Source organism: Lactuca virosa, chromosome 4, assembly GCF_052849685.1.
Source record: "Lactuca virosa cultivar CGN04683 chromosome 4, Lactuca_virosa_CGN04683_v6, whole genome shotgun sequence".
In the NCBI taxonomy this organism is placed as follows: domain Eukaryota; kingdom Viridiplantae; phylum Streptophyta; class Magnoliopsida; order Asterales; family Asteraceae; genus Lactuca; species Lactuca virosa.
The window spans coordinates 429,183,803-429,204,745 of record NC_136429.1 but is presented as its reverse complement, the minus strand read 5'-3'; the positions used below and the strand labels follow the sequence as shown (position 1 = coordinate 429,204,745).

General features: G+C 35.0%; 1 protein-coding gene across 1 annotated transcript; it reads right to left on the bottom strand.

The window, feature by feature from the left end:
- Nucleotides 1–15,710: 15,710 nt before the first annotated feature.
- LOC145106614 (uncharacterized) lies at nt 15,711–16,454 on the bottom strand. Its single transcript, XM_079043573.1, has one exon. The coding sequence runs from the start codon at nt 16,452–16,454 to the stop codon at nt 15,711–15,713; it is 744 nt and encodes a 247-aa protein (XP_078899699.1).
- Between the last annotated feature and the right edge of the window lie 4,489 nt (nt 16,455–20,943).

Genomic DNA, 20,943 nt, shown 5'->3' with positions numbered 1-20,943 from the left:
TAAGTATTTCATTAGATTTTTCAACAGATTTATGAGTATGTTGTGATAATTTTGACTCTACACAAACCTCACATTTCATACTTTTATCTAATGAACATTTTGGTAACATGCCAAGTATTGCCATTCTTTGAATAGAGCGAAAATTGACATGTCCCAATCAAGAATGCCTTAAAAATGAAGGTTCAAGCATATACATAGAAGATGGGTTAGTAGTTCCCATTATTTCATTAGCTTCAACAGTGGTTACATCATTGTTTGGTGTTTCAACACCATAGTACAAAGGTAAGACACTGATTTTGAAGAGACATTCATTAAGGTATCCATTTCCAACATACACCCCACCCTTGGTGAGAACAAACTTATCAGACTCAAATTCAAGTTTGAAACCTTTGTTACTAAGAATAGGACCAAAAATCATATTCTTAGTAACTTCAGGAACATGCAAGACGTCATTGAGAACAAGTTCTTTATCAAAAGTCAGTTGCAGCTTCACTTTTCCCTTTCCTTCAATTTTTGTAGTAGTAGCATTCCCCATGTCACACCCCGGCCGTCGGCGGAAACACCGGGTGGTGTAACGTCATTTCTCGTATCATAGTTATCAACTACCTGAAAACACATGCATTTTAAAATACGTCAACATAAAGTTGGTGAGTTCACATGTTTTGACTCTATATAAAATAACACTTTTTCTCAAGTTCCAAAGTATAGTTTTGAAAGTATCATTTTGACTCTCCAACATTTAGTATATATATTAGGTATAATGATTTACTTATTAAATAAGTGATATACCTATAAGTTTCACATATTATGAATAAATGATTTTAATCCCATACAAACTAAGGTTGCTACGTATAAATCCTATTTCAATTCTATACGAGTAAAACCGCTACGTATAAATCTATCTCAATTCTATACGAGTAAAACCGCTACGTATAAATCTATTTCAATTCTATACGAGTAAGTGTGTTAGGTATAATTGTCTACCTAATGAGCAAGTAGTATACCTACAAGTTCCTTGTACTTAGAGTATAAGTCTTTGAGAAACTTATACTTAACATTCATACTTGTATATCGACAAAGTATAATGCTTCTAAAGTTGTGCTACCATGAGTCCGTAACCGCTGCTAGACATACAAACCTCTGATTAAAAGATATCCCACCAAAGGTTCCTCCATTGGTGCCACAATAAAACCACCATTGGTGCCATAAAGGATTCCACCAAGGTAAATACTTCCCCCGTACGCTTCATCGACGTCGAGTCCATAACAATCAATAGGACAGTTCGCCACCCGCAGACCGTTGGTTTGTAGCTAGCAACCACGGGTGGGGTCGTCAACCCGCATAGATCTATAGTCAACCGTAAACCCGATTTGATTGTAGCCAACAACCACAGATGGGGCGTTAACCCACATAGATCCATACACAACTTCCTCGCTCACACGGGATTAACGGTTACAGGTCGGAGGATTTCCACTAAGATTACCAATCTTAGTTGAAGAATGAGGTAGCTCGTGTAGACTTTGTCGGCTTCCTATAACTCTAACAACAAAGCATATTCGTGTCTAAAACCCTAAGTTACTAGACAATGCTTTTAAACATTACTCCTAATTTCATAATATTTAGGCAGTATAACAGCTATAACTTGAGGTAAAACCAGGTTTTATCATAAAACCAACAATAACAACATATAGCATACCAAGTTTTATCTTGAAATAAAACCAATAATAGCAACATACTTTTTAACATATAGAACTCCCGAATATAACTTCGGAACTATATCGCACACAACATATATATATATATATATATATATATATATATATATATATATATATATATATATATAGAATCCTAAGTATAACTCAAGATCTACATTAGTACAAGAACATGCTAACAAGTTGATAATAGTTGTATATATTCAAAATATTATATTTAGAACAACTATATCCCGGTTATTATATTATCTACGTTGATACTAATATACTATCATATAGACATAATAATAACATATATACAATATTTAACATGTGTTCCCCCCCGAAATATTAGAAAGTGGGGTCGTGAAACTCACCCTAGTAGCGTGATCTATAGAATCTAAACGGTCAGAGGCTCATCGTTGTCAGGCTCGGGAAGGAAAACGGCCTTCGGAAACGAGAGAAAGGGAAAAGAATTGGTGTAAGGATTGAATGATTTGAACTTGCTATTTATAGGGTGTTCTGGGGCCATTCACGTCGTGAACATGATAGGTTCACATCGTGAACTTCCATGAGTCATCCCGTAGCCTTAATGCGTGTTTTCTAGCTCCGATTAGTGTTTGTTGACTCCTCACGTCGTGATTTTTTATGCTCACGTCGTGAGTTCAGTCAAATTAGGGTTTTTGACAACTGTATTTTCGAAAGGTCGTAACTTTTGCATACAAACTCCATTTTTGACGTTCTTTATATCCACGCGTAGGTATTTATGAGTACTACAACTCTATTTTAGACTCCAATAGGTAATTATAAGTCTATTTTAAATTCCTATTATTATAGAGATTTTATAGTGTTTCGGTTTATCATAACTTCTTCACGCGAAGTCAGATTTAGACGTTCTCTATATTTTTGGAATCGTATGGACGTATACTTCAATTTATACTATAAAGTATGTATGAAAGTTCATATTTGTATTAGAATTTACCATGAACTACATATTAAGTTTATCACATTACTAGTTTAACAAAATCACATTACATGATTGGCATAATCACATGTGATTGTTTTTGACCTATTTTGACTGGTGTTACATTCTCCCCCCATTGAAGTAATTTCGTCCCGAAATTTATCTTGTACCAGATTACACCGCAGGGTCCTGGATAGCTTCCCTTCTTCCGATTACGAATGCCCTGCCGCGACCTAAACCTTCATGACTCCTTAACTTTTTACATTCCCTCCTGAAGTGTCCAATCTCGCCACACTCATAACACATTCTTCCTCCACCATAGTCGGTTTTAGTGTTTGTTCCTTGGTTTATTGGTATAGGTGTTGTGTTACTGCAGTAGCTGACGGTATGTCCCTGTTTGTTACACTGAGTGCACCATAAACAGTTACCTAGGTGATGACGATTACACTGAGTGCACAATGGGAGTTTTCCAGCATACTTCCTTGGTTGTATGGGTATTGTTGTTGTTGTTGCTGCATAATTAGTTGATACATCTTGTCTCTCCTCAGATGACTGTCTAGGATTCTTCCCAATGAATTTGCGCTTGTTCATTCCAGATTCGGGAGACTCAGCTATAAATCCCACTTGGATTTCTGTGCTAGTTAGTTGATGAGTTATTCACTTGGCACTGTCATATGTTGAAGGCTTCAATGCGATCACCATTCCTTTGATTTGTGATGCTAGACCCCAAATATATCGCTCGATCTTCTTGTATTCAGGGGTTACAAGTGCTGGACACATCACTGCAAGATCATTAAATCTAGCGGTATAAGCTTTTATCTCTGAACCCTTCATGGTTAGGGTCCACAATTCCTGTTCCAGCTTTTGTATTTCCTCCCTAGGACAATACTCCTCTACTAGCATCATCTTTAGCTCTTCCCATTTCATGGAATTTGCAGCATCAATTCCCATTGTATTTACATGGCTGTTCCACCATGTAAGTGTTGCATCAGTGAAAGTACATGCTACAAATCGTACTTTACAATCATCTGGACAGAAGCTTATTTGAAAGACGGACTCTATCTTTTCAATCCAACTGGTCAAATTAACAACTCCTTCAGTTCCATGAAAGCTCTTTGGTTTGCAATTCATAAAGTCTTTGTATGTACACATTCTGGCGGTCCTTACATTGCCTTCATTTCTAACTCCACCTCTTGTGACATTAGCTAGAGCTGCAGCGATTCTCTGAGCTATGATTTCTTCAAGTTATGCTGAACTTATTGAGGGATTTATTTCTGGTGGTGGTTGCGGTTGTTGTGGTGTTGATTGTTGGTTAAGGTTTAGTCGAGCACTACTCCTTCTAGGCATTTTGTTTAGTTACTATTATAAATAATAAGAATTTTATGAGTTCTATGAAGTATTAGTTATTAAATTACGATTGTTAATAACTTAATTTTTTGTTCAAGGTATAAAGCATAGTGGACGATACTATTTGGCACATGTAATATATGCTTTATATTTATTACTAGTGGTTAAACCAGTTTATTATAGGTTTATATGACAAAAGTTTCTAAAAATAAAATTTGCAAGGTTTACTACACCCTTGCTAGAAACTTTACTCTTTTTGCCTTAATTAGTTTGATTTCTCTATTTTTACACAACCACTAGTTCTAGTTTATATGCCAGTACCCTAAGTGATGACACAACACATTAGTGACATGAATCACTTGTTCCTCAAGTGCTTTGAGTTCTCGGCTCAAGCTCTCCTGTGCGTTCCTCGTTTCTCGAGGTTTGATTGTAGAGTTCTAACTCTGCAATCCTTGCATCATAAGTTATAAGAGAAATTTATACAATGATGGACCTCCATCACCGCCTCTTGATCTCGCGTAATCTGTCCTTCTAGTCTTTGCATCCTTCCTGAAAGATGTGTAGTCTTTCCTTTGAAAATTTCCCTCTTGTTTTCGATTCTCACACTTTTCTCAAACAACTGAGACAAAGTGTCATCTTCGGAAGAAGGTGAGAGATATGGTCAGGATGATTGACCAATCTCATACTTGTTAGCAGCTCTCTCTTCTGCTACCCACCTATCAACCGTTTGTGTTATCCTCGTAGGTTCATCTTGAACTCTATGGGTTCCTGAAGATGTCCCCTTTGGATTCTTCCTTATCCATTTTGGTATAGACTTACGGGCCGTTCGTTTCATCTTCTCTCCTCCTGGGAATTGACAATAAAGGGTATTTATTGGGGGAAAAGAAGATGCAACTGATTCTATCTCTTCCACATGCTTGCTTTCTTCCATTGGCTTGCTTTCTTCCCATTCGTTGGAAGGTAAAGGTGCTCCATCGTTAGAAGGTATTGGATGAAAGATAGTTGGATTTATAGGGTAGTAAGGATCATCTACCATAAGAGGGGATGTAATCTCTTGTTCTTCATTCGTACTCTCTAAGATTATCCATTCTCGAGAATGAGCCCTAACGAATTCCTAGTTTGATTCACCAAATATTTAGTCTATCAAATAATTACTTCCAATTTGAATAGTCCATATGATATGATCATAATAAAATGTAGTTGTACACCTACACCTAGTTGTGACAGGATCTATGCACATATAAACCTTAGTTGGAATATCTAATCTAAATCCTTGAGATCAAAAGCATTCCGGGCATTTAGGTGTATTCTCATCGCGGGCCTGAGTCTTAATATATGACTCTATATTTATTATTTGTTGTATTCATGCTCTATTGATTATTGTTTGTTACTTCAGGTCTAGCTGATAAGGCACCGGCCAGTCAGGAGAGTCGAAAGGGCAGGATCATTTTAGCATATAGCCGTTCTAGAATCCAACAACCCAAATCGACATGTCTATCCTGTCACCGCTCCCGTAAGTAGTCCTTTGAAAGTATAATTAATAATACTTTATATTGTAGGTTAAGGGATATACCAAAACCTAATAGAGTAAGCCCTAAACTATAGTCGTGCTTTCCTAAGAAAGTACTAATTCACTATAGTTAATAGCTCTGATACCAATCTGTCACACCCCGGCCGTCGGCGGAAACACCGGGCGGTCTAACGTCATTTCTTGTATCATAGTTATCAACTTCCTGAAAACACATGCATTTTAAAATACGTCAACATAAAGTTGGTGAGTTCGCAGGTTTTGACTCCATATAAAATAACAATTTTTCTCAAGTTCAAAAGTATAGTTTTGAAAGTATCATTTTGACTCTCCAACATTTAGTATATATATATATATATATATATACATATATATATATATATATATATATATATATATATATATATATATATATATATATATATATGTATATATATATATATATATAAATTAGGTATAATGGTTTACTTATTAAATAAGTGATATACCTATAAGTTTCACATATTATGAATAAATGATTTTAATCCCATACAAACTAAGGTTGATACGTATAAATCCTATTTCAATTCTATATGAGTAAAACCGCTACGTATAAATCTATTTCAATTCTATACGAGTAAAACCGCTACGTATAAATCTATTCCAATTCTATACGAGTAAGTGTGATAGGTATAATTGTCTACCTAATGAGCAAGTAGTATACCTACAAGTTCCTTGTACTTAGAGTATAAGTCTTTGGGAAACTTATACTTAACATTTATACTTGTATATCGACAAAGTATAATGCTTCTAAAGTTATGCTACCATGAGTCCGTAACCGCTGCTAGACATACAAACTGTTGGATTAATGTCTAAGTCCATAACTATAATTGGTAAGACTTGACCCGACCCGACATGGTCCATTTGGGTTGCATGGCATCATGCATTTGGATAGACTATAATGAGAGAAATAACACTTAAGGTTGGTTAATATATTATAAGTTCTAATATATTAATAAGGTTATTTAATTAGTATTGATCAAGAATTAATTTGGAATTAATTAAGTGATCAAAAGGAGACTAATTAAATATATGGGTTGATTGTGTGGGCTTGTGATCCAAGATTCCTTATGTTGGACTAAGTCCATGGGGTGACCCATGGATACTCCATGGAGGTTAAAATCCATGGAGCATAAGGAATGGGTAAAGTTATGAGTTACATGGTGTAACCCTAATAGCCACCATATAAAAGAATCCCATGGCTCAAGAAATCGTGCACTAATGTGTGAGTGTGAGGGCTAGACGATTTCAAGGAGTGTTCAAGTTTCTCTCAAGTTATTCCAAGTGTATTTGGTGTTGTGTGAACCATTTGAGGTGTCACACTTGGGGCACTAGGCACTCAAGCTTCATGAAGACATTCTACATCAAAGAGGTATGTATTCTATCTTGTTATATTTATTATTTTGTATGCTAGATTAGGATAATACCTTGGATGTTCATAATTGTATGTATAATAGAGAAAACATAGATCCAAGGTATTTAGGGTTGCATGTACACTTAGGAGTGTTAGAATGCTCATAACCCAACAGTGGTATCAGAGCCTAGGCTTGTTTTCTTGTTATACTTGCAAAAGTAGCTGAAAAATCGAGTTGGATGCATATATTCGATTGTTTTGGCTGGAATTGGACTAGGAACATTACCCTAAGATGTTTTTGGACTTATAAACTTGTTTTTGATGTGGTAATGTTCATGCTAATCCAATTTCTAAGATAATTGTCATAATTTCAAGATTTGTATTAGTTTGTATGTTCATGCTAATTTCTTGAAGATTGATGATTTGAATTATCTTGTTCTTATGAGGTTCTTAGATTAATAGAAAAGTTGTGTGAAATAGTTGTTTTCAATCCATTTTAATCTAAGAGTTGATTCCAAAGTGTGTTTTTGTAACTTGTCCTCAAGTTATATGAAATGTCACATTTAAGAATCATAAAACTCATAAAAGTTGGCAAAGGTTACAAAATGAAGAGTCTAGTTCTAATTAAATGGTTTTATGACTCCATAACTTGTCCTCAAGTTATGGAGGTTCAAGAGTCTCTTCATTAAATTAAAAAAAAAAGTGTAACCTTAATAAGTTCCATAAGTTACAATAATTTTTTTTTTATTAATTAGTTTAAAGTCTTCCATAACTTGTCCTCAAGTTATGGAACTTGAAGAGTTTTTTTTTTTAATTAAAACTACTTTAAACTCATAAGTTATGAAATTAATTAGTTTTGAATAGTTTCAAAACTTGCCCTCAAGTTTTGGAATTTGAAAAGTTTTCACTTATGAATACTTTAATTCCAAGTTAGCCCTTAGAATTTTAAAAGTTAAAATTCAACCCTTATACTTTATAATATTATAAGTTAATAATATATATATATATATATATATATATATATATATATATATGTATAAGAGTAAAGTCAGTCTTACCGTTAGTAGGCCTCATTCACGAAACCGGTCTATAAGGGGGGTATAAGGTTACTGCCTATAAAATGGCAGTTTAATGGGTGTCCACTCTCACCCACCGCTTCCTTGACTGGTGGAGGGTCGTTAGCCGAACGGGTAGGACAAGGACTATAATTCTCCTTTCATTAAAAGTATTAATGATAAATACTAAGTAACTAAACTCTTATTAATACTCAATCTTAGTTACTTAGGAAAATGTGAATTTGGTGCTAACCCATGAAATTACACTTTGCAGTTTGCTTAAGTCGTTAGTGGAGCGTGTGTGGTTAACCGGCACACTGATTAAGGGGTAAATATTAAGGGTACCAAGTATATTTGCATGGTTATTCACACCTTGTTTTGTGATCCTCGACATCCCAGTCACAAAACCTGAAGGGCACACTCGAGATTGAAACATGCCTTTGAACAGTTCAATGAATCTCAAAGATCTAGGACTTTCAAATCCAATTAAAACCTAATAAATTATTTCGTTTTTCATGGTGGAAATTGGTGAATCGTCATTCACCTACCTTCAAATATTTTATAGCTTGGATTACGGCATCCCTCTTTTAAGTTATAAAATAGTTTGTTGGGTCCTAGCCTTAATATTTCATATTGGGTGTCATATTAAGGACTTTAAATCAGCTACCTTGAATATCTCCCAAAAAGATGTCTGGTCTAGACATTTATGATCTTCCCAAATCTCTTGAAACAAGCTTTCCTAAATGAAGATGATGTCCCATGGATATCATACTTCTTTCACCTCCTCCAATTATTCTCCCTAACCCACAAGTTCCTAAAAAGTTTAAGGTCACTCAAGCCCTATTGGCAAGGCAAGGTCTAGGTGTGATCACATCTTGGAGATGTAGTCACATATTGACAAGCCGGGAGAGTTGGGTGTCAAAGTCTTGAGAAAGTTGGTGGCTCAACTACTTTCTAAGTCACATAGTGAGTTCTTTTGGGAATCCTATGAAACAGACTAAGACAAGACCCTTAATGATCTTATCTATTTGCTAAGATCAACTTCCTAAAACGCTATGGACATTGACAATGATGACATTGGATATCCAGTAAAGCTCTCTCTTCCCAATGGAAAGGGATCGACCATAGTCAACTCGGTTGACCCAATGGTAAAGAGAGAGGCGAAGTCTGAGATAGTCCCATTATCAAGGGTCCATAGGTAACTATTGCCAAAGGAAGGGGCATTGGTTACGAAGCTGCCAAATTTACCTAAGGATGTTAAAGTCAGTAAGTTTGGCTCTACTTCAGGTAAAGTCCATTGTCTAACTCTATTAAGTACATGCTGATTCTGATCGCGAAGATGGATTTCAATCGCATGGTTCGGTGATCAGAATTTTGGGCTATTACTTGAGAGTTATGATATTTATATTGCTTAGGAATAGATAACAACAAGGTTTTCATATGGATTGTAAGGATAAGTTTTTCCGCAAAGTTTTAAAATAAAAGAAAAAGGTTTTGATTTTATTTATTTTAAGTATCCTTACAATGGCATTTGTGAAAAGTTGTTGCTTATAAGATTCCATTGATATCAATATTGGAAAAATGGATTTGATTCTTTCGGTTGTGGTAGTGTCTAATATTACCAAATAAGGAAAGATTCTCATCACCCAAGGTTCAATTGGACCGAAACTTGGAATCATGCAAGTTGTATAGTATGATGAATGAGAACTTTCAGCTTGGAAAATTAAGACTAATTCCTTATGTGAATAAGGAAAGGACTAAGGGATCGAGTACACATTCTTGTGCACTGGTCAAGTCCACCACAAAAGATCAAGAAGACTATTCGTCATGATTTACTTAAGTTCAGTAAATATGGTTATACTTATAAGTTTAAGTATAAGTCTGTAGCATTGGAGAAGTTTCAATGTGAGACAGAACGAATAAGAAGAATCAAAGTATGGCAGAAAGATAAAAGTTTCTCAAATCTGAAAAGATGGGAGAGTACTTTAGTATCATGTTTATGATCATCTTAATGATTAAGATACCATATCACAATTGGTCCTCTAAAGTCATCTTAGTGCATTCTTATGACTAAGAAGAGGAGTCATGAATTGTTGAAATGGTTAAATCAAAAAGATGAGTCATACTTCGTTCCAAAACAATTCTTAGAGTCATACTCCAAGATTGTAACTTGAGTGACATATCTTAAAGAGGGTTTGTTAACACTAGTCAAATGTAAGAGTAAAAGGTTATCTACTCTTGTACATTTGAAATTGGTAAGTTGTGATGTTTTGGATAAAACAGAGACCAACTTAGGCCAATTGTGTAAAGTGTTAGTCTTGATAAAGAATCCGCACTATCTCTTGAATATTTGACAAGGGAGTCTTATATGTCAAGAGCACAGTGGGAGTCTTAAAGCTCTTGAAAATTTCAAGACTTAATCAAGAATAAAACCTAAAGTCCTTCACTAGCACACGACTTGAGGTTTATAACCTATCGTGTTGAAATTTGTGTGCCTATTCAAGTTGGCTTTGCATAGGAGTTCTGAGAGTTCTCAATTGGTTGCACAACTACTTGCAAGCAATGGCAGGCACCTGAGCTGCCAAATGGCAAGAATTTAAGATTGCACAAGTTTAATCAATATGAGTTTGGATTTGTCACTAACATTGTCTTGTGATTATGGTTTTGACAAATTCACATGGATAAGAACACATACACTATTAAATCTAAGTGTCATAAGGTTTCTCTCCGATTCATGAAAATGATGGTGAGGAAACACTTTCACTAAGTAGATTTTAGCTAGATAGCAATTATGATATTTGCATTCTCAAAGTCGTTAGTGGAGCGTGTGTGGTTCACCGACACACTAACATGGACTTGTGAGAAGTGGCAAAGGTCTAAACAATTGAGACTATGATTACGGCATCCCTTTTCATAGTTCTAAAATTGTTTAGACACACATGTGAGCTATCTAAGAGAGGTGTATGATTTTGATAAAGTTTTATCAAAACAGTCTAGTATCAGAAATCTGAACTTTGGTAAGAAAGTCAGCTGATTTCTGAGTACATGTCAAAGCTAGTGGGAGCATAAGTGTTATGCTAATAATCATCATGTTAGTGGGAGCATGATAATTATGACAAAGGTTGCAAGTTAGCAATGTTAATTATAGAAAACAAAAGTTTCAATTCGTGAGGTTGCAGGGGTTGAAAAAGTTGTTTTGCTATAATTAAGGGAGAGGAAATTATACTTCATTTCAATTCTAAAAGCTTAGATTGAGATTTTAATCGTATTTAATCAAGGATATATATATGAATTTCATGTTGGAATGGCTCAACATAAGGAAATTCCATATATGGGTCCATTATTTGTGTTCTAAAATTCGATTATGATTACGACATCCCTTTTCATAATCTGAATTTTGAGAACTTGGCAAATTGAAATGGAAATATTATAGCAAAAGACTGGTTTAGTCTTTATGTGAGACATCATGAATCGTGTCCCATATGCTTCGGATATAGGATCGATTACATGTGCTATATTCATCCTTTCTAAAATTTTCCAAATGCATGGGGCATTATGAAGGGAAAAGGTCTAGAATTGGATATGACTAAAATGATTAAGCAATTGTCGAGGACAATCTAAGGTTTACTAAAGATTGGTTGCTCAAGGACAGTTGGAAGTATAATGTTAATTCTGGAAGGACCATATTGACATAATCTGTAAGGAGGCAACTCTTGTTCAGAAGTGATAGTCAAAATGGAATATGGAAATGTTTCAAAGTTAGAAATTATTCAATCTGTGTAACATTAGGAAACTTAATGAAAGAAGGATGTTTCGAAGGAGCTGATCTCCTTTGGAATGCTCTGTAATGATTGTTGTCAAGTCTTTCTGACTTCGTGCATAATCATTAAGAGGATCAATGCATATAAGTTTAGAATCTAACAGATTTCAGTAAATGGCATGAATTTGGAATTCTTGCATTTGCAGTAAGGATTTGGGACTGTGAAAAGAGGATCATTGGAGTGATGTTCAATTGATCTATTTTACAAAGTAAAGATCATAGACAAACATAGTATGCATACTTGGTGTATGGCATGACTAGTGTTTAGAAAACATAGTGTACATGCTTGGAGCATGGGACAACTATTGTTTTAAATTCAAGTATAAAGTTGATAAAACCGAAACAATGAATAATGAGTAATCAGTATGGTTATAAATAAAAGTGTTTATTTATATTCATAGGGTTTGATACCATATTTGATTCATTTATTCTTGTGTTTCACTTTGCATGTTTTGACTTCCAGAATAACTAAGTCGCTCTTACTGAATGATTAAGTTATTAAAACCATCCACAGTCGGTCATATGTTGGAAGTAGATATGAATCAAGACTGTCATGGGTTGGTTTGTAGAGGTCCAAGTTGGTGGACAAAGTGGTGCTACAACACTCATGAGTGCTCATAAGTTCTGAGTATTGGATTCAACCCGCGCTCATTTGAATCACTTCATGGATTTTATCACGAGTGATCATGAGACGATAATATCTTATATTCTTCAAACCTAGAGATATGAGTTGTTACTATGAGTTGGTTATACATTGATTGCACGGAAACGCATTGGTAACTCGATGTTATAAAACGTGCCTTTGTGTATGATTCAACAAGTAGTAGAACAAGCCATATGAGTCGAAGTTTATCCATTCCTTTTACCTTCGGGATAAAAGCGATATCTGTGGGCCCCTCGATGATTTAAAGATGATACATGTGAGTGCTTGGCCAAGCCAGGACTGATTTGATTTGTTCAATCAGTCAGTCATCATGAATCGGAAATCGGGAAACAACAAATGGACAGAGAGAATGATTGATAATCCATGTCTCAGTCCATATGATATCTAGAATGGAGGAATATATGATCCCTTATCTAATGGACAAGTCATTGACAAAGGTCAGAGTTCATCGACAAGGTCAGAGTTCGACAGAAGCTTTTGAGAGCTATGATTGCTGATCGGTTCCTGAAGTCATACGCAATAATAGTTTTAGACTTATCCAAGTGGGAGACTGTTGGATTAATGTCTAAGTCCATAACTATAATTGTTAAGACTTGACCCGACCCGGCATGATCCATTTGGGTTGCATGGCATCATGCATTTGGATAGACTATAATGAGAGAAATAACACCTAAGGTTGGTAATATATTATAACTTCTAATATATTAATAAGGTTATTTAATTAGTATTGATCAAGAATTAATTTGGAATTAATTAAGTGATCAAAAGGAGACTAATTAAATATATGGGTTGATTGTGTGGGCTTGTGATCCAAGATTCCTTATGTTGGACTAAGTCCATGGGGTGACCCATGGATACTCCATGGAGGTTAAAATCCATGGAGCATAAGGAATGGGTAAAGTTATGAGTTACATGGTGTAACCAAATAGCCACCATATAAAAGAATCCCATGGCTCAAGAAATCGTGCACTAATGTGTGAGTGTGAGGGCTAGACGATTTCAAGGAGTGTTCAAGTTTCTCTCAAGTTATTCCAAGTGTATTTGGTGTTGTGTGAACCATTTGAGGTGTCACACTTGGGGCACTAGGCACTCAAGCTACATGAAGACATTCTACATCAAAGAGGTATGTATTCTATCTTGTTATATTTATTATTTTGTATGCTAGATTAGGATAATACCTTGGATGTTCATAATTGTATGTATAATAGAGAAAACATAGATCCAAGGTATTTAGGGTTGCATGTACACTTAGGAGTGTTAGAATGCTCATAACCCAACACAAACCTCTGATTAAAAGATATCCCGCCAAAGGTTCCTCCATTGGTGCCACAATAAAACCTCCATTGGTGCCATAAAGGATTCCACCAAGGTAAATACTTCCCCCATACGCTTCATCGACGTCGGGTCCATAACAATCAATAGGACAGTTCAGCACCCGCAGACCGTTGGGTTGTAGCTAGCAACCACGGGTGGGGTCGTCAACCCACATAGATCTATAGTCCACCGTAAAACCGATTTGGTTGTAGTCAACAACCACGGATGGGGCGTTAACCCACATAGATCCATACACAACTTCCTTGCTCACACGGGATTAACGGTTACAGGTCAGAGGATTTCCACTAAGATTACCAATCTTAGTTGAAGAATGAGGTAGCTCATGTAGACTTTGTCGGCTTCCTATAACTCTAACAACAAAGCATATTCATGTCTAAAACCCTAAGTTACTAGACAATGCTTTTAAACATTACTCCTAATTTCATAATATTTAGGCAGTATAACAGCTATAACTTGAGGTAAAACCAAGTTTTATCATAAAACCAACGATAACAACATATAGCATACCAAGTTTTCTCTTGACATAAAACCAATAATAGCAACATACTTGTTAACATATAGAACTCCCGAATATAACTTCGGAACTATATCTCACACAACATATATATAGAATCCTAAGTATAACTCAAGATCTACATTAGTACAAGAACATGCTAACAAGTTGATAATAGTTGTATATATTCAAAATATTATATTTAGAACAGCTATATCCCAGTTATTATACTATCTACGTTGATACTAATATACTATCATATAGACATAATAATAACGTATATACAATATTTAGCATGTGTTTCCCCCCGAAATATTAGAAAGTGGGGCCGTGAAACTCACCCTAGTAGTGTGATCTATAGAATCTAAACGGTCATAGGCTCATCGTTGTCAGGCTCGGGAAGGAAAACGGCCTTCAGAAACGAGAGAGACGGAAAAGAATTGGTGTAAGGATTGAATGAGCTGAACTTGCTATTTATAGGGTGTTCTGGGTCCATTCACGTTGTGAACATGATAGGTTCACGTCGTGAACTTCCATGAGTCATCCTGTAGCCTTAACGCGTGTTTTCTAGCTCCGATTAGTGTTTGTTGACTACTCACGTCGTGAGTTTTTATGCTCACGTCGTGAGTTCAGTCAAATTAGGGTTTCTGACAACTGTATCTTCGGAAGGTCGTAACTTTTGCATATGAAATCCGTTTTTAACGTTCTTTTATATCCACGCGTAGTTCGTTATGAGTACTACAACTCTATTTTAGACTCCAATAGTTAATTATAAGTCTATTTTAAATTCCTCTTATTATAGAGATTTTATAGTGTTTCGGTTTATCATAACTTCTTCACGCGAAGTCAGATTTAGACGTTCTCTATATTTTTGGAATCGTATGGACGTATACTTCAATTTATACTATAAAGTATGTATGAAAGTTCATATTTGTATTAGAATTTATCATGAACTACATAGTAAGTTTATCACATTACTAGTTTAACAAAATCACATTACATGATTGGCATAATCACATGTGATTGTTATTGACCTATTTTGACTGGTGTTACACCCCATAAACATTGGTTTAGAATCAGAGACTTTCTGGTATGTAGAGAACATGGTTTTAGAGTTGAAAATGGGCCTTGTGGCTCCAATATTAATCCACCAATAAACACAATTGCTAACCATGTTGGTTTGAATCACAACAACAAACTAATTTGGTGATTCAACCATGTTGGTTTGACCAGAAGTTCCTCCACCAGAATTTCCACCATTATTTCCATTGTTCCCTCCATTTTTTCCTCCTTGACCCCCCTGAATCTGCAATCTTTGGCCTTGTGTCTAGTTTTGCCACAAACATAGCATGGACTAGAATTCTTCTTGAAATTCTGCTTGTTAGGGCCATGATTTTTGCCATCTTTGGAAGAGTTTTTAGATCCTTGATGTTCCTTTCTTGTTGTTATGCTTTGTCCTTGAAGAACTTGCTTCTCCTACAAAGTTTGCACTTGGTTCCAAGGAATTTGCATCATCCTTCTCATTCAATCTGTTATCTTCTTCCACACGAATTCTCAACACAAGTTGCTCAAAACTCATGTCATCAGTTAAGTGCTTAAGATATAGTTTGAAATTCTTCCAAGAAGGAGGAAAATTTTCAATGATTGAACCAACAAGAAAGTTAGAGTTTATACACATACCTTCAACTTCAAGATCATGTGCAATGACTTGAATTTCCTCCACTTGTTTGAGGACAGATTTGGTATCCACCATATTGAAATTCATGAACTTTCCAATCATGAATTTCTTGGAACATGCCTCTTCTGTTTTGTATTTCTTTTCCAATGATTCCCATATCTGTCTTGCAGTAGGAATGGTAGAGTATATATCATAGAGGGAATCATCCAAGACATTTAGAATATAATTTCTGCAATTATATTCATTTGTGTTCCAAGTTTCCACATCCCTTTGGTGTTCTACTAATTGGGCTGTAGTGGGTGGTGTTACTCCTTCTGCAGTGGTTACACCAGTGGGAGGAGAGGGAGAATCATCAATGAGAACATTGGAAACATGAAGAGTTGTCAAATAAAACAACATCTTCTGTTGCCATCTCCGAAAATCTGAGCCTTTAAATTTCTCAGGCTTTTCCACATGTGTTTTGACGATGGATTGTTGATCCATTCTTCCACTTTTTGATTTCTGTCTTAGATTGTTATGACAAAAGTAAACAAAACGAAAATGTACAAACAAAAACATAAACAAATCGAATTTATATAAATCAAAGATTCATAAATAAGAATACATACTTAAATGTTGATGTATACAACAAAAAATAGAAACTCAAATTTGTAGATTGAGGCGTGCAATTGCAATGTTCTAAGACAGAAATTTCCTTGGCAGGGATCTGTCAAGAGGATACAACAATCAACCAAGATATTCTCTTGATTATAACGGAATTTATTATGTTCCCTTCATTGTTTGTGGAATACGAAATTATATGAGGAATATTTGTGTGGTTTTTCTGAACCCAAAATCTGGTCTTTGGTGATGTATTTATAGATATACCATGACTGTTTTTCCCTCCAAAAACTGTTAACCGAAAATAACTGTCAGGACAGTTAAAACAAATTTAACAGATTTTTAATATAAAATAAAAGTCAAAATCGGAATTAATATATATAAAAAATAATGTAATTAGTCAAGGAGACCCCAAGAGCCCCAAGGCTCAAGGCCAATCTTTTTACCATTATATATATATATATATATATATATATATATATATATATATATATATATATATATATATATATATATATATATATATATATATATATATATATATATATTAATCTAAGTCTTTCAAGATAAATTTGACTAGCTCAATCACCAAATCCAACCCAATCCCTTTAGTCCAAGCCTTTCATCTAATTAGTAAGCAACTAGTAGAAGGTTTTTTAAGGGAGTATAAGTTTACTCTTTCTTCCAATGTGGGACATGTCACATAGAGAAAGTTTTCCATTAACAAAGTTCCAACAAAACTACGACACCACAATTAGAAATCAACGAAATGGTCAACAGAAACTAGAACATGATACAAAAAGGTAAACCTTGAACTGACGCTTCCAACTGGATTAGTAGAACCTGCAGCTGCGGTTTACACTAAATCAATTTTCTATGAGGTCAAAAAAGAAATATTTAAAGCAGCTTGGTATTGTTCTATTGACAGCGTGGAAATGATAAATGGGTGTCAAGTTGTTATGATTACAGAAAAGGACACGAGTAAATAATTGAAGATAAAATGCAAGGTGTTTTTCATATTTGACATCATATTCATTGATGATTACACATGTATATATTTCATTATTTATGAATAAATAATACTTGTTTTAATATTGTGTAATAACCACTAACTAATATGTTAATTTAACCACTTACTGACATGTCATTTTTCATCTACAATGTAGGTTGAACTAAAATTGCCTGAAAAAGAAGTTAAATGTTCATACAATCATTTTATACGTACAAACATTTTGTGTCAACATATTTTTGCTGTCTTGAAGAACAACCATATTGAAGAGATTCCAGAGCAATATATTCTCAGAAGATGGAGAATAGCTGCAATTTCCAGCTATTTGCTTGCCATGAAACATGTTTTTGTGGAAAGCGAAGATGACACATTTAAACTTCTAACAGAGACTTACAATAATATTGAATACTCCTTGGATCCTTTCAAAAGGAGTAAGGAGAAATTGTTGGCTTTTGTTGAGAACACACATATCTTGAAGCAAGCAACAATGGAATTTGGTTGTTCAAACCAATCATCATCTGATAATGAAGAAGAAATCATTCGGATGCTAAGAGTACACAGCATTCCTGGAAAAATAAATATCCATCCACCTTAAACAATACGTACCAAAGGGAGTAGAACTAAGAAAAGAATGGTTAGTGCCACTGAGAAAGCTGTTGCAGCTGCAAAGAAAAAAACTAGAATTTGCACGGGTTGCAAACAATATGTTAACCATAATTGGAGGACTTGCAAAGTTAGACTTGCACGAGAGTCAACACAACCTTAAAATGACCCATTAGTTTGTGCAAGTGATTCACTTTTTTATTAGATTTATGAATAAGAAGATGGTTCTTTGAGTCAATACGTTATTTTGTTTTAAAACACTTTTATATCATTTATGGATTTATTTCATGTTTGTTTGTTGATATAGTATTTCATGTTTGTTTGTTGATATAGTTTATTCGTAACTTTAACAACATTCATTTTCAAATTTTGTTAAATTCAATAATGAATACTATTTTAAAATCATCATTGAATCATACTTTAAATTGCAATTTACTTAAAAAACCAAATCATAACAGAATAATGATGTCAAAAAAGTTAACATACGCATACATAATATTGTTTACACTATATTATTTATCCATTTTGAACATATAATTTTAACATCAATCATTGGAGACTATTGTTATTGTCATTTCAATTATATAAACTTGTTATTGTATTGATTTAGTAGTATATTGTAGTAATAAATGTTTAGTATTTAATAATCATCATTGAATGAATGTGCAAATCATAAATGAATAATATTGTGCAAAATAATTACAAACACCACAACATAAAAAATAATAATGTGCACACGATATTAGTCATGTTAATCATAAATGTTTGACAGATGCTATTTCCATATTTAATTATTCAAAATTAATGTAAAATCAACCATATATAAATAGATGAAAATATTACTTATCATTCCATTCTAAAGTACCAAACCAAGATTACCATATAGCATTGTACGTTAGACAAATAAACTTAATATTCTTCACATACAAAACCAATGTTTTAAAGATATCCAAAAGACACCAGTAAAGTCATAACTAAAGTCATATTCTGCACATACTTAACTAAAATCATCCAATCTTGTGTGAATTTTTTCCTTTGCAAAACTCAACATTTCAGAGCGTTGTCTTGAAGGAATCTTGTGGGACTGATCAACCTTTTGAAGTACAACATCCTTATTCACATTATATTCATGAGTGATGATTTTGTATAAATATTTTGTCCTTGACTTAGCAAGTTGATCATCTTGTGAAGGAGTGTAACATCCCGAAAATCAACGGTAAAAATTTCATTTTTAATATATATATTCAAACATTCCTTTATCCTTATCCAAACAATTAAAAGTATTCCAGAGTAAAACAATTATCAGAGTAAATCCCAAAATCATGAATTGCGGAAAAACACGGGTGTATGCGCTGCGATCAAGTCAGACCCTTCCCTTTCGAACCGGAAGTACCTGAAACCATAAACCACAAACTGTAAGCACAAAGCTTAGTGAGTTCCCCAAATACCACATACCATACATATCAAACGAGCCATACATGTCATACATGTCCAATCAATCAATAAAAGTGCTATATGCCAACCATAGTCTTGTCATTATGCTACGAGCCGCCTCATGGTCTTCTTTGCCAGGCCGGGGGCCAAAACCCTGGGTCTTACATACAAGTGCCAAGAGCCACCTCCTAGTCTTCCATACAAGCATCACTAAGACAACTAGCATACAATCTACAACTACTTAACTAATAACTGCCAGAGTTCAAACTCTGGTCTTGCATACAGATTGGCAGGACCGCCTCCTGGTCTTTCATACAAAATGCCAAGGGTCACCCCTGGGTCTTCCTATTATACATAAACCAAATGGGCCGACATTGGTGCCTTCGAGCCATAAAACAGTGAGGAGACTCACCTCGACAAATGAACCCACGAATAGATCTCTGACTGCTGATCCGCTAGAATCCCCTGCTATCAAACAAATAACACCCAATTAACAATTGGGTTCCAAACCAAATCCAATAATCCATACATGGGGTAAAAAGACCATTTTACTCCTCACCTAGTTTGGTCCAAGACTAAGACCCAAAATCACAATCATAAATGCCCTCAAATCAATAATCATCCAAAGCCTAATAATGGCCCAATTTTCCAAATTGGGTCCAAACCCTTACATGGGCCTTACCCTAAAGCCCATTAACCTTTTCTAATCCAAAACACATATTCTCAGCCGATCCAACGAAACCCCAAGCAATACAAGCCTACACGATAGCCCAAACACGTAATGATACCACAAGGCCCAATAAGGCCCAAATATCCCAATTAGGCCCAAATCAATCATGGACCTGTCCCGAGAAGGCCCAATATCCAAAAGGTCCAAAAGATCCAATGTCCACCCTATTCCAATTCTGGTCAAAGGTCAAATGCCCAAAAAGTCAACAATCCAAGAAAATCCAACCTGGTTAAGTACGCCCCACGTACTCAGCTGGTATGCCTAGCGTACACCCTTTGGGGCCGGTACGCGCATCGTACCAGATGGGTACGCCCAGTGTACTCCTCTGAATCCCAACTATCTCCAAAAAGCACATAATCACTTAAGTCCTTGCTCCAAACTCTCAGATCTGATTCTCATAGATGACTTATTACGTAAAGTTGGCAACTTTATTAGCATAAATGGCTTAATGGGACTCTAGAGCTCAAAAAAGCTTAATGAAAGGTCTTAACGCATGCATGAGTCCAAATAAACCATAAATATCACATTTTTATGCCTTTGGGACACCTAAAATGTCTAGATCCACAAGATCAAACCTCTGAAACAACTATGGCTCA

Excerpts from the sequence above, each read along its gene's own strand:
- LOC145106614 (XM_079043573.1), bottom strand. The coding sequence starts at position 16,454 with ATGGATCAACAATCCATCGTCAAAACACATGTGGAAAAGCCTGAGAAA.